The 22,489-nt window shown below is 46.2% G+C and overlaps 1 protein-coding gene across 13 annotated transcripts in view; it reads right to left on the bottom strand.

The window, feature by feature from the left end:
- Nucleotides 1-22,489, bottom strand: part of CHD2 (chromodomain helicase DNA binding protein 2) — a 70,481-nt gene that overhangs the window by 32,569 nt on the left and 15,423 nt on the right. For 2 of the 13 annotated variants that reach the window (XM_087744368.1, XM_087744369.1), the window contains 3 exons: nt 20,444-20,577; nt 6,320-6,527; nt 3,566-3,652 (listed from right to left, as the gene is read on the bottom strand). In XM_087744368.1, coding sequence (XP_087600494.1) covers nt 3,566-3,652; nt 6,320-6,527; nt 20,444-20,505 — 357 coding nt within the window. In that variant the 5' untranslated portion in view covers nt 20,506-20,577. Of the gene's footprint in view, nt 1-97; nt 250-2,378; nt 2,501-3,565; nt 3,653-6,319; nt 6,528-10,846; nt 15,675-15,704; nt 16,648-20,443; nt 20,578-20,906; nt 21,726-21,779; nt 22,336-22,489 lie in introns of those variants that run through there. The other 11 variants (XM_087744372.1, XM_087744367.1, XM_087744371.1 and 8 more) reach the window with 11 other exon arrangements.

Genomic DNA, 22,489 nt, shown 5'->3' with positions numbered 1-22,489 from the left:
AACCCACAGGCGCTGGCTGGTGGCAAATTCCTCGGTTAAGGAAGTGCAGATGATGATAACCAAGGAGCTGGGAGCACGCCAGGTCCTGAGCACGCACCTGAGGTCCCGTCTGCGCTCCAGCCTGCCACCCACCGTCATCAGGAAGCAGACTGGTTGAGAAATCGCGTGCAACTTAAATTTTAATAACGTCATCTCCCTGAATGACACAAGCTAAGCTGACAAAATCTGTCTCCAGTCCCCACCAGGGTTTTTGTCAGCCGGCAGCACACTCCTCGCTCTCAGAGCCTGCGTATCAGCGCTGGCAAGACTCCGCCGGGCTCAGGCAGCCCCTCTGGGGTGCTGCTGCTGTGGCCAAGGGGAAAGATGACTTGCCTTCCCCAGCTCCTCCTTCCCCTACCAAACACTGTGAACGTGGCCAGCTTATTCCTGCACCACTGCTTCCAACCGGACTAGGAACTGGCCTCTCACAATTTGCTTTCCCCACCTCCAGCTGAAGGGATCAGCCTCCCCTCTCCATGCCTTGCTGACTCCTCCCATCCTATTTATTCTTTCTCCCAGCACTTAAAAGTGTGCACACTTCCACTAGATTAATTATGCTGTATTTTGCCACGGAGCAGTGCTGTACAAAATGTAATGACGCTGTGTACGTAGCACCAAGCAGGGCAACGCAGCAGCAGCTTTTAAAGTTCTGGTCCTACAGATTGTCCGCGAGTGTCCTCACTGCTGGCCCAGGGCAGGAGAAACAGAGACTCAAGACCATTGGTATGGTCCAGATGAGCCTCTCGAGCTCATGCTGCCTACTAGGAGAGATCAAGACTTGCTTAAACGGAGGCAAGATACATTTCAGACTAAAGTCAAAGTGAGGATTTGCTTATTTCAGGCTTAACAGAGGCCAGGCTCTAGTGCTCCAGAAAAGCTGGAGAATCTCAGCTCGCCAGGTAGGTTTTCTTATGTCTGCTGAAGTTCTCCCTCCCAGCGATAGTGGTAGTGTTTGAACTTTCAGCGAAGACGTGAGGCGAAGCATTAATCAAAATGCAAACGAGCAGAATTTTTTCTCAATAATAAAACCACCTGTATTTTGGGAACACCTCCGGTGCATGACTTGGGGCCTCTCTCTCACAGAAAAGATGCCATTTGTTACTAACTCCAATCTCAAATCACCCTTTTTATAGCAAAAAGATTGTGTCTGTTTTGGGCACATTTATTTCTCAACTGCCCCAGAATACTCTGAAAGGCACCTGGCTCTGCATGTCTCACTTCCCCTGGCTGAAACCTGAAGCTGATTTATTAACTGCAAAGAAAGCGTGTGGGCAAGTACTGTTTTTACTAAAAAACACACCCGGGCTCTTATTCCTGGAGACAGCTCTTGTCCTCTGAGCAATTCTGTACCCCTATGCAAAACTGCGCTTTCGCTTCCTGATCTTCCAGCCCACGCCTCCGTATTGACGGCAAGTTATCACCCTCTCCGATGGCAGCTCAGAGACCTACACAACGTGCCCAGTGGCCACCACGCAGTTCCCAAGAAGGCAATCATTTCTAACGCAGAAATAACCCTGCCCAAGCTGCTGGTCTCAGAGGACAGACTAGTGATTGAACAGTGCCCCAAAAACTGAATAACCTCCACCTACGCGCGATCTCCCCCGACCAGGGTGAGTCACGGGGCAGCACACGGGGAAGTTTTGATGGCTGATTCTTGTTCTGCGCTCTGAGCCTGCCACGCTGCCTGGGCGATGCTGTTTGCTAATACCGCAGAGAAATGTTAGGGAAGAAGGCAATTAAAAGCTCCTAGACACTGTGCTGGAAGTCCCAAGCAGCAAGCAACAAGAGCAGGTCACTGGCGACAGGATTAACCCTGTAAAGGTAAAAAGCAATCTTAAGAGGTGTCAAGCGCCTTGGGTTTCTGCCAGCTCCAGCAGCAGCAAGGAGTGCTCAGCACCATGCAGGCTCGAGCTATGCTATTTCCTCTCTCTTGGCGTTTAGGTCTTCCAAAAGCAAGACTTTCCATCTCCTCCTGCTCTTTGCGAGGCCTCAGCACTGTGCTCCTGACACGTCACACCCTCCATCGGACTCTGCTGCAGATGGGAGTTGCCCTATGGGGACCAGTCAGCGTTGCTTTGGGGAGAGAGGGAGGAAAGGGGTGGTCCAATTTTGTTAATTTTGGCTTTCCGTTTCACGAAGGTGGCAGCGGGGTCATTTGGAGGATGGGGTTTTTTTTGTTTTTTACAATATTTTGTGGTATAGCAAAGTTTTTACATCTCGGATTTTTTTTTTTTTTAAACTTTATCATACCTTAAGTAGTAGGAAATAAAGATATCGAAAAAGAAAACAACATTTGCAAAACCACGTAATATTGTAAAACAAAAAAAGATGGGACTTACCTGAGCCCCTAACAGGGCACTTGGGTCTGCAGCGGAGGTCTGTGGTGGGTGTGACATCGCCAGCACAGTGCATGCCGGGGCATCGCACAGAGAGGTGGCCAGCGAGCCTGGGCTTTGCCGAACTTGAAAAGGAAAACAAAAGCTAAGTCAATGTTGTGCCCCAAGCCCCTTCCTAACCTGCTGCTATGCGGGACATCCAGCACAGGAGTCTGGGGGGGGCAGGCGGTGGCACTGGGGGTGGCCGCAAGGCTCAACGATAACACACCAGAGCAGGGAGCCAGAGACCTGCGTTTGCCGCACGACTTGGACCCCTCGAGCATCCAAACACGCATTTTGTCGGCGAAGCACAAATAGCCTGACCGTCAGAGAGCACCGCTGGGCTCTGCTCTGCTGAAAATCTGGCTACTTCTCTTCAGATTCCCAACTGCACGTTTTTGTACCTGCTCTAAGCCCCAAGCTCCTCCTTCAGTCTAAGCCTCTCTCTGGTTTTCTTTCCCTTCTGCTATAGCTCCTCAACCTTCCTGAAGACCTGCAGGTGAAAAGCTCTATGCAAAAAGCCTGTTAGATGCTAATGAAGGTGGCAGCTAATTCCTACATCTTCAGAAAAAAAAAAAAAAAGTTCTGAAAAAGGAACCATTAGAAGGTTTATCTGCCAGGCTCTGACCATTGTCACCTCCAACTGAAGCATAAAAGACTCCCCAATATTCAACCAAAGAAAAGTGATGGTTCATACAGCTGAATACACACAAATGTATTTATCAGCGTGATCCATTCTGCGATGGGCAACGACTGTTTTGTTGTTGTGAGGTGCTTCTGGGAAGTTTCCTTTATTCCTGGTTGGATTTGTGTTGTGTTTTGTTTTGGTTTTGATTTTTTTTAACACAGTCTCATTCTCTCCAGGATGTTTCTACAGCAGAGCATGACTTGCATTACGCCCCATTCCAGCAATCAGATCAGTGCATGCAGATCTCAGCCCACGCAGTGTCCTGCTGACTCCAGAGGTCTCAGGCCAAGCGGATCCAACCGCAGGACTGGGACCTTAACTGTGAGCTCCAACATCCATGCACCAAGCTAGGGCTCGGTGTTTACAAGGCAATGCAGATGAGACCTGCCTTTGCTCTTTGGGCTTGGTTGTTTTTATATGTTCGGTAATCCCTCATCCTTTTTTTTTTTTTTTTTTTCCTTACCTCATCTTTTATATTAAATCGCGATGGTTCTTGTCTGCTTCGGTTTGACCTCCTAACCCCATAAACATCAGGATATTCTTCCCACATCTGCAAAATAAACAGACCATCAGAAGGCCTCCTTCACCCCAATTATTTCTGACATTTTAGAGAAGTTTGATGGCGAATGTTTTTAAAAGAAAAATCAACATAAAATTATTAGGGAATTAGCAACCAGTAGATGGACACTTTAAAAAACTGGCTGAAAAAGATTATGATTATTTTGGGGTATTTGGTAACACTCTAAAGCAGCATGTTTTATCTCAGCGTTACCTTTATAGTGATCCATCCTTCCACCAGGGTACAAATTACTCTCCAGCTCATTCAGGCTGAAGGACAGAGTGTTGAGATAGCCAGCCCCTGCAAGCAATGCTGCTGAAGGCAAGGAGGCAACACATTGCGCATGGAATGAATGGACATACCAACAGAAAGGGACAATTCACCATCGCTAACAGCTTCCACCACAACTCCTTTCCATAGGGAAAACCCCAGCAGCTGCCTGACGGGCCCGGGGACGAGACATCGCCAGCAGCAACTTCGAAAGTGAATTCTGTGGCCCAGCCTGGATGGCAAATGGACCAGGGCACCCTGTCCTTTGGCGAGGCAAGGTGGAAGGACTGACGGTTCTTCTCCTGAATGCACTGATGTGAATGCGGTTTGGCAGCGCAGGACGTGTGGATGTGCAGAGCCGACTACTGTGAATGGTTGTGCTCTATTTGCTGTAACCAGGCCCTAAATAGTTTAATACACTGTGTATAACAACATGCATTTGTTCTTGCTGGATGGACAAGAGGAGAAGGGGGAGACAAGAACTGATGCCTTGAGGGACATGAATGCAGAGCTGTGTTGGTGACACAGGGCACCAGAAGATTTACAGGGCAGATACAAACCACCAACATGCCTTTCAAACACCTACACCAACAATCCCTCTCTCCCTCAGCAGAACTTATCCTCTTACAGTCTTCTAGACCTATTCATTCTCCTGCTTCTCTCTCCCTCCAGTCCTCAAATGTCTCTGCAAGCCACTGGCAGGAAAAGGAAATCAAAATACACTGCCAGATGCAGCAGCGACTTGGGATTGAGAGTGTGGGACACAAGGCTGCAGCCCAGCAATTTTTCTGCTACTGTTAAAGGAGTAATACAATAACACTGCAACGGACGGATTGTGAATGTGTATATCTGTTGGGCATACGAGTACAGAGATAAATTCACATATAAGAAAAACTCAAAATACTCCCTGAACCATTTGAAGAACTTGTCTTTTCGTCTTTTAAATGGCACAGTTTTGGGATGAGGGATCAAATCCCATGACAAATCTGAATAGCACCTAACGCAAGTTAACCTCACCTTCATGGGTGTATCTAGACAGAAATACAAAATAAACAACAATATAATAATTAATTGCATTGGTTATTCAAGCAGAACAGGTATCAACATGCCCATGCTAGACCTAGCTAAGGCAAACACCCATTAACAGAGAAATTAAGGAAGGGAGAGGCTTTCTTATTAGAGGGTGCCCTGACCTTTTCATGTTTCATCCATGCTAATTACCATGGATGTGCTCCCTCATAGGATAATTTTAATGTTTATTGTTAGGCACATGCTCTTAGAAGCCCATAGAAGAAGAGAAAACTTCCTTCAGTCCCCACTTATCAACGACAAAACAGCTCGTAACAAAATCCTTCACTTCTCCCTTGCAGGTACGTGGGGAGAGCAGGCCGAAAGCACTGTCCTCAGTCTTTACATACGTAGCAACTTTCTCCATAAAACTCACTCTCATGAGCAAGCTGTGCAAAGCGCAAACCACAGCTAAGAACACGGTAGTTACACACCACAAACAAACAAAACCCTGACCTAACCTGATTTTCCTTCCTCCAAGTAAACTCAATTCACCGAGTTCCTGTCTCCAAACGGGGATTTGGGCTCCTCTTTCTCGCTCACGCCACGCTGTGTTACCCGGGTGCCTCCATCCCTCGGGTAAAGCAGGTACCCGAGGCATAGCTTCTGCACCGGGCAGGTGCTCGCCAACCAGAGGGGCACCACACGCATTAAACACCTGCCATCCCTTTTCCTCCTGTGCAGCCACAGGCAGAGGGCAAACCTGGCTATTTGAGGCGGGTATTGCTAGGGGTTAGCTGGGAAGCTGCGGAAAAAAAAAAAACACAACAAAGAACCACTGTTCTGGACATAATAAACAACAAAAGCTAAATAGCTTTCTTTCACCTCCTCTTTTTTTTTTTTTTTTTTTACTTTTTTCAAGGAAGAAGACACTGATGGAAACAAGCCAAAGTGGCCCAAATCCTAGGCAAACATTCTGATTATATACCACGTGGGGAAGCTTCACTACTTCTAAGGGTGAGGAGAGACAGAAGAGAGGAGTGGAAAGACAGAGGTAAAGGATGAAATGACAGGGTCACATATTGATGACAGGCACCTGCCCCTCATTCACACCAGTCAGCCCCATCGCTACCTGTGTGGTGCCCAAAGGGTTGTTCCACCAAACACACAAGCTCCTGCTCACACGGATGACAGCAGCAGGGCAGAAGCACACAGACCAAACAGCCAACGAGTGACTTGCAGACACCAGAGGCTGGAGGCTGTTTGGTCAACGTGCAAAGTGGCAGGGAAGTTGAAGACAGCTTCGTTAAGGTCCTGTTTTCTGCCCTTTGGTGGTGGGTGCAGGGGTAACATGGCTATGCAGAGCAGTGAGGGCAATACCTTTTTAACATCTGCTATCCTTTCCTTCTTAGAGGCCGGTTTTTCTTTGGTTTCAGGAGGGGTCTGCTGGGATTTTGAACCCGTTGATTCACTTTCGGATTCAGACTGACTCTCAGAGGACTCCGAGCTGCTGTTTGACTCGCTGCCCTGCTCGCTTTCAGACTGGCTTGCAGAGTCAGAGCCAGAGGCTTCTTCGGATGCTGAGTGACTGATGGTAGAGAAAGAAATTACATTTTAACTATACTGTCACAGCTTTCAAGTATGCAGCAAGCAAACCTGAGCCATGTCCAAGCTACAATGATAGGCTTGGAACAGCCTAAACGCAAGTGAGAACCGCATTGTCCCAAACGGACACCCTGCACTGGCATGTTGAAGCCGAAACAATTCCTTCCCAGGACAAGCACTGAACACATGGGCAAGAGTAGGGATCTCCAAATCACTGTAGAGCATCTCCTGCTCATCAACCAAAACAGGGTGGTGGTACCATGAAGGGAAGCATTAGCAATACCAGCAGCAGAGGTCCTCCAGGGAGGATTCGGCTTGCTCAGAGCGAGCAAGAATAAGATCTATTGGGAGCTGGAGTGTCCAGAGACCATCCTGATATATTAAAGATAAGCAGTTGCTCCGGCATGGCTCTCCACTACACCCTAGTACAGCCGGTGGTTCAAAAATTCAACATCCAATTTCTGAAAGAGACCAGCACCAAATACTGTATGCATAATACTATATCTTATAGTAAATATCATGTTTCTTGCAAAAAGAATAAATTCAGCAACAGAGCAGCAAAAAGGCGTTTATACGGCCGTGTGGCTGGGGCAGTTCCTGATTAAAGGATTATACCAACGCTGTGAAGACTGCATTTCTAAACTAGCCAGTAATGGGAGAGCAGAACAAACAGGTGTATTTCTTTTTTTTCCTTTACATTAAAATGGGTTAATATACAGAATATTCACTTAAATGCAGGCTCCTCAACAAAACAAAGAGAGGTGAAACTATTTTAGGTGGCCAAAATACTCAAATACCTTTGCCCACTTATTCCAACATCTGTTTTTCACTTAAAATCCAATTAAAGAAAACAGAAAACTCATTACAACATATAACATACATGCTAGTAAGGCAGCATTACAAATCCCACTCTATCACAAACCAAAATGCAGTGCGGCAATAATGATACTACAAACATTTTGAACAAGGACCATCTCTTTCCAAATCAGCTCTTGATCTGAAGCTAGATGCTTTCAGAATATTTAAGGGCATGCCAGAGATAGAACATCATGAAAAGAAGAGTCAGGAAAACTTTGCAGAGGGAAACCAGATTTTTAATTTTTCTCCTTCTGTACAAAACTACAAAAGTAACAAGATACATCAAAGGCTCTGCTCAGATTTCACAATTCGAGAAGAAATAATACAAAAAAGCAAAAGCACGTGTACAATTGCATACAATTCTACAGAAATCGATGCACGCTATAGAGACGGGATCACTAGAGTCAGCTACTATTCATAGGTATATCCACATACAAATAGGGCTAATTTACACCACGGCAAGTTTCCACTCTCAGATAAAAATCCTCAAGTTATCTGTGAAATGTAACGGGGCTGGTCCCCAGCAGCTCATGGATCAGCAGAGCTGCTCCCGCCTGCCCGCGCAGCGGCTCAGCTCCCGGCTGCCGTCTCCCAGGGAGCGGGCAGAGGGCAGCAGCCGAGCGCCGCGGGAACCTGCTCCGGGAATCCCTCCGGCGCAGGGCGCGCAGCCAGGCTCCCAGCCGCCATTTTACAGCCATCCCTCTTCCACCATCTTGCGATTTCGTTGCTGCTGCTCTGGGTCTGCCACAAGTCCTAAAACGGAAGGGCGCAGCATGCACAGGGGAAAAAAGAAACAGCGGTGAGCAAGAATTTCTAAGGCCGAACTAACAGAAACGGAGCCTTTTCAGGAAGGAGCGGAGCGTGAGCCGTCACCGATGGTTGTTGGTTTCATCGTCCCAGCTTGGTTTTGAAGGAGAAGGGGGTATCGCATCGCTCCCTCTTAGGAGGGCTGGAAAATCGAGTTGAACTGCCACCCTTCCAGGCCGCCCGGTCGCTCCTGCCTGTCCCACTCATATCAATGGCAACCAAAGACACAGCCGTCTCGCTACACCTTGCTGCTGCCTCTCCCTTCCTCTAAGTTTTCTGCATCTTCCAGTCCCCTCTTCTCCACCACGGCCCTCCATCGCTGTGCTCTCCTGCTATGCCCCACTGCCGGCGCCATCCACCGTGCCTCTCCCTCCTCGCCTGCCGCCCTGCAGCTCTCCGCAGTTCCTCATCGAGCATGGATCTGCTGACATCTGCTACCAGCGTCCCGCTCAACCACATTGCTTTGCAACCAAGTCTACTTAGAGCGAGTGATTAAACTTCTCCATTGGAGAATTTTCAGAGTTCCAGGGTTTTTTTCAAGAAAACCAAGGGAATTTTATTAGGAAGCATTGCCACACCACTCAAGGAAACGATGCTCCAGCAGCTCTGGGGACAGACAGTTTCCACAGGCAGGGCTCAGCAGGACACTGTCCCGCAGAGCCTCCTGCGGGGATGAGGACTCGACCTCTGCGAAAGAATGGGATCTGGAGGCATCCAAACCTCTACTGTCACGATGCAAAGTGACAACATCAGGCTCTGGTTGAGCCATGTTGGCATCCCATGTTCCATGGGGACACACAGAAGAGGAAGACACTTTTCTTCAATGAAATTTATTAGCAATAGCTGGAAGAAATTACAACAGCCCAGGCTAGACTGAGGCCAGACAGCTTTGGTAGTATTTGTTTAAAGGCAGAACAGTAATTACTGGCCTCCTCCCGCTCTGGAGCTCTTTGTTTCTCAAGGCCCTTAAGCTTTATTTCAAGGACACAGGGACACAGCCTTTCTGCACATCAATAGCCATAATTCAAGCGCTTTATCCACGTTATCTGGACACCATAATTCTTTTTTCCCAAGACGTGAACTGTGCCATCTGAAAAGAGGGCGACTTCTCTAGTGACAGAGACAGATGACCCACACATCTGCATGTACAGGTATGCACGCGCCTGCCCTACTAAGGAAAGAAACGCAGATGCGAAGTGGTATGTCCTTTTGAAGGCTGTTGCAAATAGTTCTTTTTTAATAAACGGCCTGTTATCAAGGCAAAAGGATCTGTGCTTCTCTCTATTTCTACATCGACAGAATTAAAAAAGAGAACTGAAAAGGCTAATTCCATAAAATAATCCTTTCTAACTATCACTGAGGCAATCAGGAAGCATTTCTACCTGTCAACAGAGTAGAAAAGATTAGCAACATTGTATGTGAAGTCAGGCCTTACACTGTACATAACTGGAGATTTAAGTCCTCTTTTCAGAAGCTATTTTTGGAATATGCCCTGCTTTAATGCTCCTGAAGTTAACATCCAAACAAGACCTACTTTCAATTAAACTATAAGCGGGGGATAAGCTAGAAGTATCGCAAAATCATGATTCAACCAGTTCACTCCCCTCCAAATTCAGCAGAGAAACACCCGTGAGCATCACGAAAGCTACAGTTGGACCGTCAGTAACCCCCTCGAAGTGAGAAACTCCTCTAAAAATTGAGATCTGCTAAGACTCAGCCAAATATGTTCCCCCGGTTTCCAAGAAATACTTCAGGCTATAATTCTGTTTTAATTAAGAGCCTGCTCCTGACCTGAGGGGGAAGAAAACCAAGTCATCCCTTACTAAGAAGGACACGTTCCTTCCAAGAAATAAGTAGCTGAACGGCAGCGATAAGACCCTTTACAATCAGGCATCTAAGTTTACAAGGCAATTACAGTGTGCCTGAAGCCTCCAGCCTTAGCGTTTAACATTTCACATATGACTTCATTTTATAGGGGATCATCTTTGCTAACAGCAACAAAACACTTTATAAGCTCTCAACAAGTACAAACAGTAGATATGTTTCCAGAAGGTGCAAGACAAGCTGAAAAAATGACCCAATATGCGTTTCTGGAACCAAGAGCTGACAAGGGAATGGCTCTAACTGGGACCATTCTGCCCCAGACTTTAAAATTTGGCTTTTGATGGACAGAACTTGAATTCAGACAGGGGGATAAAGGAGGATTAATGACCCAAGGTCCTCCCACAAGCCAAGCTCCTCCTAGCTTTAAGAACTGTTGTGAACATTTTGAATCTAAACAAGTTTGAATCCAAACAGCAGTGTTCCACTGGGCTCCACAAGCTCAGCAGGGACTCGCACCAGAAAAACCACCCCGTCCAGGCTCGAGAAGGTCCTTGGCACAAACTCCCAAGGCTGGATAATATCAGGGGCCGGATAATATCAGAAACCAAGTTTATCGTTCCCCTCTGGCAAACAAACACTTAACCCTTGCGCGTTGTCGGACACAGCTTCTCGTGTCCTGTGGATAACTGACGCCCAGGCGCCCATCCACGTCTCGGCTCGCTGCCACCAAAAGGCCAAAGGCAGGTGGCTGGGAGACACCCCCTCCCCTCTCCCACCCATCCGCACTCCGCAGCCCACGTTCCCAGTACCCACCTTGTGCTTACGCCAGCACTGACTGGGCTGCTGGACTCCTCCATGAGCTGCTTGAACTTGATAACACATCAAAAGACTAGCCCAGAGAAACAGTAAAATAGGTCTCTGCCGGCTTAGTGAGCAAAATCAGGACCAAGCCTTTACAGGAACCAGGAACAGTGGAAGTATACTGCGTTTGGTAGCACAGACGAGTTGCAGAGGAGGAAAGGGACAAGCAAGACCCCAATTTTGGGGCAGCAGCAAGCCAGCTGCAAGCCAGCTGCTCAATTTGACCACCCCTGGGTCCTCAACACCCCTCTCCGGCAGAGCCAAGCAAACTGTCTGCAAACGGCTCAAACATTCCAACTCCGTGGCAACCTTCAAACATACACAAGTGGGGCCGTGGGCCGGAACCTCGGGTCAGCCCACCGGACCTGCTGCCGTACGGCACTGCCGACCCGCAGCACAGCGGCGGGCAGCCGAGCTGCGGCTCTCTGAAGCGAGCAAGATGTCTTCTCCAGACCAGGCGTTTCTGTCAGATCCAGCTCTACCAGTAAAGGAGGCTTCTCAGCCCCCGCAGCTCTTCAGCAAGGGCTACCAGCCTCACCCGTCCGCTGGTGGCACCGACTCTAGGTTTACTCTAAAGCACAGATCAGCAAAGCCAGTGGAGGCCTCCAATTTAAAACTATTTAAATAGATGTGTCTTCCTGAAGTGATCTCCACACAAACTGTTGTACACACAAAGGGACGGTGACAAACCACAGAAGATGCTAACGCACTGACCCAGCTGGATACTGTGTTGTTCTTTAACATTTCCTTTGAATATTTCATCTATAAATATGATGTTCACTATTATTATACATAAATATAGATGAAATGCCTACATATATTGCAAATAAAAATACGCACCATCAGTTAACATTGATGCATGCACTCAGGTAGCTGTAAAAAAGCACCAAACCATATTAAATTTCACCTCTAGGCTAAACAAGTCGGGGATAACACCACAAGACTAATTCCCACCATAGATGATCTAATGAAGAAAGGATAACATTTGATAAAGACGGGATAATACGTGGACCACAGAGGACTAAGAACAACTTCATAGGATCTATCCCTTGCCTCGGGGAAAAAAAAAAATATGAGCAAATGCTATAGTAAGCATAGCCAAGGCCGTACAGACAGTACCTGGAGCTTGCAGCAGAGCTAAGTCAATGACACTCAGATTGTGATACCGAAGATAAATTCATCCCTAGCTTTTTGAGTTACCTTTATTTTATTCTTAAAGTCTATTAAAAAGAGTGATTGGTGCTTGCCTGTCTCCCAAGGCAAAGATTTTTCTGAGTGATAAGAGCTGAGAAGGGTCAATAATGCAAGAGCTTTTCCCAACTTATTTCCTGCAGGCAAAGGGGGGAAGGGAGGGAAGAAAAATATTCCTGCCACTCTACTATCCGTACCCGTGTGCGGTATATATTTCTAACAACGATCTGTCTCAAAGCAGGAACTTAAACTGGAATACACCAAACGAAGCCAGGCTCTTCATACTGTTTAGAAGTGAGTCTCAAACGATTTTGAATACTCACAATATTGTCATTCTGGCCAAAAATGGCCAACTCCGGGCAGGCTTTCAAGGGGGACAACAAACACTCCCAAGGTTACAGGGTTGCCCCTGCCAGGTAACAAACACGTCCTTCAAAAACCCGAAAAATATTTCCCCAACCTCATTTTGTGACTGGCAACTATTTTTTCTTAAATAGGCAAGCGAGAAGAGTTACCATGGAGAACATAGACATTTCCCACATGTGACTGCAAACCTTGCTTGCAGAAGAGGGGCGTTAATTACACTTACACAGCATTAGGCACAATAGGGCCACGGGGCTACTGTAACAACGGAGGGATTATGCACTCAGCAGGTATCCTATCTAAATAACCATCCCAACTGGGTTGTGCTGGGTTTCCAGCCTGGCTGAGAGGAGGGGAAGGGGAGGAGGCAGAGGGAAATCTTCACACACATTCTGGCCAGCGATACTTGCCCCAGCACAGGACTCCCAAATGCCAAAGGCAAAGCAATCCTGAGCACACAGTGAGCTAAATATATCCCTCACTGCTCTGCTGCAGCTCCCTGTAAAGCACATTGGGCTATCTTGAATGACAAGTAATTTCCAAAAGTGGTTTTTTTTTTTTTTCCTCCACTACAAAGGCACCACATTATGCTTGCATAAGCAAGCAAAACGAGCGGTTCATTCATGATTGTGAGAGCTGGCTCTCTTGCTCTCTGATCTTTCAGCCAGAGGCTGAAAATGCCTGGGATGTTTAGGGGGAAAAGAAAAAAAGGGGAAAAAAAAAAAAAAAACCCAAAAAACAGCACAGGGACAAAAGGAGTCAAAACCTGTCTGCTTGATTAAGGAGCGCCATTGAGAATCTCCAAGGGCAGCATCCTTCCCGTCCCTGCGCGGAGAGGGAAGGACAATGGCAGCTCCCAGGGTGTGAAGGGGGCCGGTCCCCCCCGCCGGGCAGGCGGCCGAGCGTTTCGGCAGCAGCCAGGGCTGAGAACCTCCCGGCCCCCGGGCGGGGAAGCGGCCCGGGGCAGAGGGACGGGCAGGGGTTAACTCGCCGTGCCCCTCTGCCCTCCCGCTCCAGCTGGCAGCACGGCGGCAGCTCCGCACACGGCAACTCCGACTTCGCGTAAAGGAGGCGGAGGTGCCCGGAGGGGGTGGGACTGGAGCGCGCACACACAATTTTGGTTTCAATTAGTACAGAAAGGGTGGTTGGGTTTTCTCCCTTAACATTTGCAAACTTCCTTTAAGACCTAACAGAGGAAAGAAATGCAGGAATATGGAAATTTAGGACCCAAAATCATGAACGAGCACAGGAAGGTGCAGAGGTTCCTTTCTGGCTGCAGATGACCTGCAGTTCAGAAGAGAGGAGCCTGACCTGGCCTGAAGGGTTTATTCCAAGTGACTGTTAAAAGCTGTTTTTAACCGAGAGATTTAAGGCTCACCATTAAGCCTCCGTTTTACAGATAGCACACAGCATTCAAAGCTCTCAACTGGTGACAACTCTGTAGTTAAGAGCAGAGGTGCCTCCCCATGAAAGAGATGCAAATGACTCCTGTAATTAATATATTAGCAATTCTATTAAGTCATCTATACCTAGCAATAAAACAAATAGTTACAACACAACTTTTTCCCAAGTAGCCAGGTGTTCTGGAGTCAGTGGATTCCTGACATTGCAACACCCTTGTTCAGAGCCGGGGTACAGGTTCCTGGGCCACGAAGTGTTCAGCATCCCGCCTGCAAAGCGCCCGCTCCTGGCACACACGCTCCAGGAGAAGCCCTGCCAAGACGAAACGCCATGCGAGCGTTACCAGCACAAGGCCAGAAGGGAATCTGAGATCACTGTTGCAAACTTTTTATTTTTTTAACCTTAAAAGTCAAGGCCAGAAAAACACATATACATCAGCACAGATTATCTCAGCCCACAGGTAAATATAAAGCAAGCTGAATATTGAAAATTGCAATTTGGCAGCAGCGCTGCACAAGCAGTGACGTAATGAGAGCTGCTGCACATTTGGAAAGACTCATCAACAGTTTGCTTCTTATTATATCCAAAAGACACTCCCTGCTCCAAGAAAAGGAGGCATTAACACCATGACAGGCTTACAAAAGCTTTATTGCAAGTCACTAAATGTGACTTTTTCATCTAGTCATTTTGCTTTCATTTCAAGGATCCTTTCCAGGATACAAAGGCAGACTTTACAAGCACACCACCACCTGTTGAAAGAGCACCTTCAAATGGCATATCAGCACACGTCTTTTAATAAAAACACACCAGAAAAATTTCTGTAAGACACCATGTCAGTAGAACAGCCCATCCTTTGCTAGAAGGCTGCTTGTGTCTAATTATGGTAATCCAGGCCATCCCCTCCCCCAGTGCCCTTCTGTTTGTATTTGTTTTCCTTGAAGGAGAGGAGAGAGAATGCAGAACAGAATCCTTCTCCATCCGTTACCACCACCTTCCCGAGCTGGATTTCAGCTAGGGGCAATGGGAGATTTAGAAGAGCTTCTCTATTGTCAGAACTTAACAGCCTAATTTAACATTGCAATTCCTGCTGGAACCGTTGTCTGCAAGATGAAACAAGATACAGTGGATATACACAGCTCCAGGTTATGTATCAGGAGATGCAATTTCAGCGTAAGCTGCCAAACCCACCCAAAGCAGGTTTACTTTAGCTGAGTTCAAAAGCAGCAAGGCCATGGCATCAGAAGCTTCAGTTCAGTCCCCCCACTCCTGCTCAGTCCCAGGTACTTAACCACATGGCTCCTCTCACTGCATCTGCCACGGGTACCCACATCTGCTCCTTAAAACTAGCGGTGATAAACCTCCATCAAGAGACATGCCAGTATAAAAACTCCTCAGAGACAGGCTTAGCAACTCAGTAACTTGCTAATCGTACCAACAGCTTTTTGAGATGAGGGGTGACACATGAAAACAAAGATGGGAACTTGTTTCTCCCTATACCAAGTTGGAGAGATTAAAATTAAACATCACTGCCTTCCTGGCCCTCCCTCCGGGCCCTCTCAAAGCCCTAACGCAAAGTTAACAGTGGAAATGTTTGTTTTAATGCAAATGCAAGCGTGGTTATTGCAGCCCGAACGCGGACAGCCACGCTGCCCCCGCGACGCACGCGTGAGATGCCGTGCTCTCAGGAGTGCCACCCCCAGCAGCGGTCGGTGTAGGACCCTGCGCCGCTGCAAGGCGACATCGTTTCTCCCTCAGCCGTGGGAGAGCTCAGCTTCAGCTCACACGGGAAACGGGGGAAGGTGCAGATAAGGGCAACTGTTGCCCTCAAAGTACAGCAGGTGAAACATCAACCCACCAGAAAGCGGAACGGGCTCTAACCTCCAATCTCAGCCACATGGAGCTCTCTTGGCTGAAGGCACGGATGAACTCAGGCAGGAGGGGGGGCAGGAGCATGCGTGCAGGCCTGTGCGCACACGTACAGCAATGCCCCGGCACGCTGCGTGCCACAGCAGCGTTTTTGCAGGGTTACAGAATTAGCCAGGTGAGCTCTTTATTCCTATTTTTCCATTTTTATTCAGCAAAAGTCATGCATTTAGAGAATACATAAAACCTGATTAATTAGCTTAAGATGTTTAACTAAAAAGAACAATCCAGAAGAGATTAAATTTCAGCTAAATGTAGCTTCTTGCAGTTGGTGAGCCTTTTTTATAGCACTGTATATATTGTATCCATTCCTGGCAGCAATCACAAAACAGGAAACAGAGAAGTTGAAAGTCTCAGAATTGTGCACTCCTAATTAGATGAGACATTTCCTTCTAATGGGAAACAGAAGTAACAAAGCAAAACACGAACAATCTCCTTTGTGCTGCACACAGATTACATCATTATTCATAGGAATTCCTTGCACATTATTCCTTTTGTGTCCTGCACTGATCAAGCATTTTCCCTTTTCAAAAAAGCCTCCGGACAGTTTCATAAAGGGTTAAAGCTTAAAAAGGAGGGGGGGCGGGAGGGGGAACATCCTTGTTAAAGAATCCAGCAGTGCAAATGAAACTGAAAGACTCAGTAGGTACACAATGGCCGCAACAGCTAAAAAATAACCCGCCAGCCCAGATGAAAAGTTGAAACCCATAGTTAGAGGCATTTTAATAAACGTGCTTAACATTTCCACTCGGCTCAAAGAAATCGAGTTGCAAAATGCATGTTGAAAGCAAGAGTGAGTTTTTAGTGATTTAAGGATGCTGAAAGCCATCATGCTATAAAAAAAAGGCCAGATGTTCCAGGAATACTACGATATTCTGCAATTCCTTTTGAAGTTAAAGAAAAAAAAAAAAAAAAAGAAAAAAGCCATACCAAAAATAACCCTGCTCCTTTTCAAGTCACTTGCTTCTCAAAATAGCCTGCACTATTAAAAAAAAATTAAATAAAATAAAAGCCCGCGCCCGCCAGATGAGGGGAAGCGAGGGAAGGCGGCGGCAGCCACGCACTCCGGTCCGCGCTCCCAGTACATCCCAGTACAGCCCAGCAGAGCGCGGGGCCGGCGCGCGGCGGCAGGCGTGGGAGAGGCCGCGCGGCGCGCGCAGCCATCGCGCGCAGCCATGGCTCTGTTACCAGGCGAGCGCAGCCAATCCCCGTCCCCAGCGAGCACAAGATGGCCTTTGAACTCCCCACCAGCAACTTCCTGCTGTTTTTAGAGTACACACAGTGCAATGCAGTATGTCTGTCAGCTATGCGGCACAAAGGAACAGCCATTTTGTGACTGAACTGGACCCGCACCAAAATGCCAGGCGGTGCAGCCTTCCCCTCTCCTTTCACCGGGAATCGGGGCTTCCCGACCGCTACCGAAACGAGAAGGAGATGCCCTCTGCTTTCATCGGCAGCCAGGGAGGGCAATTTTTGTTTAATGTCTTCGTTTCCCTCCTCCCCCCCCCACCAAATCCTCTTTCGTATGTAACTACATCTTCATAAAATGGCTGCCACGTAAAACGAGGGTGTTCTGCTCTGCGAAGGCTGCAGCACACGCTGCAGAGCACTCTGCCTCTGTAAGGTGGCCGCTGAGCAAAAAAAACGCCATTTCAGACCTCAGACTTTCAGCTCTCTGAATAGAAAAAAGGCCGAGATCTAACCCACGACAATCTTTTTTTTCCCAAAAAAAATGATGTTACAGTGCTAAAGAAGCCAAGAGCTGGATACAGATGCAAGGGTTTTTTCAGCCCTGCAGCTTCTGTAGCAGAAACCATTCCCACAGCGGGGCATTTAGGCGGTGCAAGAGCAACTGCAACATGTGCAGGCCGGGGAAAACAAGAGGAACAACGTATCCACCGCGTGTTACCTGCTATCCCCTACAAAACTCACTCCTGGGCCTCCGGGGGACCCCAGCCTGCCTCTCACCTCTGAGGTTCACATTAGGGTTGCACCATGGACGTACCCTCTCACACCACCTGCCTTTCAGAAATGCAGCATAGAAGATGCTAGAAAACACACCAGGATTTTGTTCAATTATTTAATGCGAGTCCCAGATACACAGGTGGTGGTTATGAGCAACTGCGGCATCCCAACTTCTACCTTAGGTGGAGAAAGTTGCATCAAATCGATCAGCTTCAAGTTTGGAAAGATTGACTGTCAATATACAAAGGACAGGTGTTGCTGTTCATCTAGAAGGGCACAAGCACACCCCTCAGCTTACAAACCGTGTAGAGTTAACTCCATTTCCCTTCCCAAGAATAATCACCTGTTTTGGGACAATTCTCAGGTACTTTTGTTTATTCAGCATATGCCTTTGCACTTTCTCAGAACTGGAAAGGTGGGAGTCCATTCCAAATATACTCCCCAGTTCAGACACTAAGGTGGTGTACGGGAATTGTATTTTCTTCTGCTTTAACACCTTTCTCTGCATTTCTGCTTCTCCGGCCCAGGTGAATGGCACCGGCCGTATCTACCTTTTCCACCCGTCTCCATCAGCCAGGCCTCCCACCAGGGTTTATGCAACAGGACTTCACGTATTTCCATGGATGCCGAGCTGGTTTCACAAGCGGGCAGAAAGCTGGCCAGCAGCACGTGAAGTGCAGACATCAGTGCATTTCTGGGCTACAGTAAAGCAAAGTGGTGGCTTTACTTCCTAGAAATCATTTCCCCTACAACTTCAAGTCAACCTCAGGAAGTAAAGCCCATTTTACGACATTCAGCTGACTCACAGCTCAGAAATAAGCTCAACAGGGCTCACTTACAAATATCCTGTGCTCAATTGTTCCCACACTTCAGGTGAGTGGATGTTACCCACAGCAAGCTTATTTTGAGAAAAAACTGTGAAGGGGGAGAAGGGTAACCTCACACAACAGGTGTTACATGTAAATCGATCAATTATGATAAATAACCTTCCAATGGAAACACCAAAAGCACACGAGACACTATGCAAATAGTACCCCTAAGGACAAAAAACCCCAAAAGGTTGTCTTTCTGTGGAACTACTGCTCGATGTCTCCAATTTCATCTCCTATTTAGCATAATATTTCTAACACCGATAAAATACCTTAATTTAGATTTCCTGAACAAATTATACCTATTATTGCTCTTACTGAGAATCTGCACTTCAAAAAAAGCATAAAGACTTCAATAAGCTGAATCATAAGTAATTTTTTAAAAAATCCACTTTTTAAGCAATATTTTGTGTGCAATATTTACAGTAATATAAAGACAGCACAGTTTGAAAGTCTGATGTGTTTTTAAACTGCATTATTATAAAATAATATAGGTGCTGTATGTAATGCTTCAACAGTCCCTGAGGCTAATTTAGTTAATAATAATTTCAAATGAAACAAAAACTTACCCATATCCATTTTTAGGATTTAAAATTTGACTGCAATTTTAATACATCCAGAATACCATCCAAGTTTATGCTAGAAGGTTACAGTAATTTGATAATATATATATTCCCACAGTATTTCAAGTTTGTGTATTTAAGGAAGGTTAAATACTGGACATCAAGAATACTATTCAAACACCTGCAAACATCACATAGAGCACATGTGATACAACAGACAGTTCAGAATTCTTTTTTATTAATGTTGGTTAAAAATTACTGAAGACAACACCAGAAAAAATAAACAGGCCATGATTCAATTAAAATTAACAAAATGCAAAACTCAAGTGTATTTACAAACTAGAAAACAAAAATGCATATAGTTTCATTTCCAATTTTCGAAAAAGCCGACCCTTTAAATACAAAATGAGCAATTCAGTAATTAATTATACTTCTGCATTCCTAGCAAACAAAACATTTCCAGTATTTCACACTTTTCCCACATCAAGGTTAAGTTTATAAAAATCTGTAAAGAATCTCATTACTCGACAAAAGTAAATAAAAACACTCCGAGCAAAAATACATTAAACAAACAAGCAAAGCATTTGGAGCCTCTTGTTAACAGTCCCAGTGTGTATTTTATGATACAAAATGCTCTCACCAGCAGGAGAAAGTCTGGTTAAATTGTATAAAAATATTCTAAAATACCTAAACAGTATCAAAGTTCTACAAGCTCAAATAAAATTTGAAGTAAGGGGTATCAGACAAACAGGCATTTTCCAGTTTATATTTTAAAATGAGCTTTTTTTCATTCATGTAACTTTTTCTTGTGTCTATTTACTATAATTTACTACTACACCAGGCTTCTGTATGGCCCTCAGTTAAAGTTTAGACTTCTGAGATTCTTCAAAGAAAAATTTGCCTTGTATGTAAAATGGTGCAATGCAGCAATGGCTAAACCGACAAGGTCATTTTTCACAGCACAAAAAACCTAAAAACTGAAATTCAAAAGCTGGAAAAACATAATACAGAGGAAAGGGCTCCCCTGAATAAAGGTACAGTACCTTTTGACTATGACATGGGCCCTTAAGTCACAACACAACTTTCAGAAATTGCTACCAAAAAAAAATTAGGGTGTGGCATGCTAACAATCTCAAGGTCATTCCTTAAAAAGGAAGCAAAATCAGTAAAATGTTTTGTATTAAGCACTGACAGTAACCCAAGGCTGTCAAAGTAAACAGGGTATTCACAGGTTTTACAAAAAAAAAAAAAAAAAGAAAGTTGATAGATCATACCTCGATGCATTGCTGTGGACTGAACCCTCCTCTCCTTGGCTTTTGTCCTTATTTCTCATCATCTTTTTAGTCTTAAATATTAAGAGGGGGTCAGGGGTGTCTGTTTGCTTTGAAGTCCTGTGCCCAGGTATTTACTGTCAAAAGTTGAAAGAAAGGTAAGGTCCCAGTTCGTTTCACTGGCTTTCATTATCAGGAACAAAGTCCTGACGCTGCAATGATAGTTATAACAATACACAACACTGATCAACACGGCAAAACGGAGATTTAATACAAATAATCATTTTTAGAAGAAAAATCCGAGAATAAACACAGCAGAGGAGCATCCTGCAAACTTTCCCAAAGTAACACTGGATGCAAATAATCTCTGTATCTTATTGCGTCATCCCAATACAGCTCAAATCGGTCGAAAATCAAAGTACTCAAAACGGCAGAAATCTAAAAATTATTCTTATTAATTGCTCACCTACCTGATCCATGCACCGCCGCCAGGACCAAGTCGATATTAGTTTCGGGTAGTGGAAAAACATTAGATCCAAAATATTTAGAGTTATAATGATAAAAGACGAATTTCAGAGAATGAAAAAAATATATATTCTAATCCCAAAAATATGCTGCCGATAAAGCAAAAGAAGCGATAATTAGTACAAAAATGTCCGGGGGAAAAAGCTCATTAGGAGAGCGCACAAAAATGGAGGTACGCCATGGCTTCTAAGCTGGAAAAACAACGACCTGGGCTCTCTCCACGGCTTCTTCTTTCCAGCAAGGCACGAAAAGGGAGCCCTCAAAAGCTGCTTTTCTGCCCGAAAAAGGTCCGCTCGGCCCCCGATTAGTGCCTAGGAGAGGCAAGGGGCTGTGGGGGCCCCCTGAGGCTGCCCGAAAGTTAGGGAAAGTTGCGTAAAGTGTTGGGGAAGGCACGGAGCTGAGCGCGCTCTCTCTAAGGCACAGCCGCCATCTAGAGCTCCTTCCCAGCTCTGAGCTCTGCCTTTGATTGACACTCTCTACATTTACCCCACAACTCAGGTGATGTACCATAGACCCACCCCTTCATTTCTACCAAAAAAAGAGATAGCCTCCACCTAAAGGGTGCCTGCTACCCCCCACAGCCCTGGCTTCTTCCAACTACCCCAGCTGAAGGGGCACCTTAACCCCATGTGGCTCAGGCACCCTTTTGAAACCAGAAAGAAATGGAATTTGTGCCTTTTGTTTTAAAGATTTGCTAAATATTTCAGTGCCTGGGCTAAAATTACTTCCTCCCTGGACAGGAAGTGCTGCTGTTACAAGCCATTTTGAAAGAATGGAAGTGGAGCTAACAGCCATGCAGCCAGCAACAACCCACCTTGGGGCTCACCCCACCCAAGGGGTAGCTTTTTTGCAATTCAGTGGCAGTATCCCCAGACAACAGGTCCTCCGTTCGCCACCCAACACTTCCACTTAAAGCTTGGGACCAGAGCGGCAGGCGCTCCCAGGAGAGCCCCGCATTGCCAACAGCCCCCTCCAGCTCGACAGCGCCTCCCTAGTGGTTTTCCCCAACAACAAAAATCCAACAGCTACACAATTTTCATCAGTTAGGCGAAGGTACTACTGTAAAATAAGTCTGACACCATTAAAAGGCTTATTTCGAATTCACTTTCTTAACCCATTAATGTTTGTTAACATATTTTAACGCAACAAATGAATTTAAAGCCGTATAATAGCCGAGCTGTAGAACGGGAAATCAAGCCCCATCTCAAACACAACACCGTAGTATTGAGAGGATGCATCCCAGAGGAGATGGAGGAGATCCAAGCATCCCCTAACCGCTTGTATTCCAACTACCAGTTGTCTTCCCACAAGCAACAGACTCCTTAAAGTGCAAGGACATCTTGCACATTTGTAAGCATCACAACAAGACAGTGAAATCAGACTGGGGGACTGCTGGGGGGGAAGGGGGTACCGGGCTAGTTTGGGCTTCTATGGGGACATCCATGGCACAGCATCCCAACAGCCTGAAAACACCGACTTCTACCAGTAGAACCAAGATAGTCCCGTCAACTCCTCCACACGCTT

Source organism: Nipponia nippon, unplaced genomic scaffold (genome assembly GCF_047370975.1).
Source record: "Nipponia nippon isolate SJK-2023a ecotype South Korea unplaced genomic scaffold, ASM4737097v1 scaffold_9, whole genome shotgun sequence".
Taxonomy (NCBI): domain Eukaryota; kingdom Metazoa; phylum Chordata; class Aves; order Pelecaniformes; family Threskiornithidae; genus Nipponia; species Nipponia nippon.
This window is presented reverse-complemented; position numbering and strand designations above follow the sequence as displayed.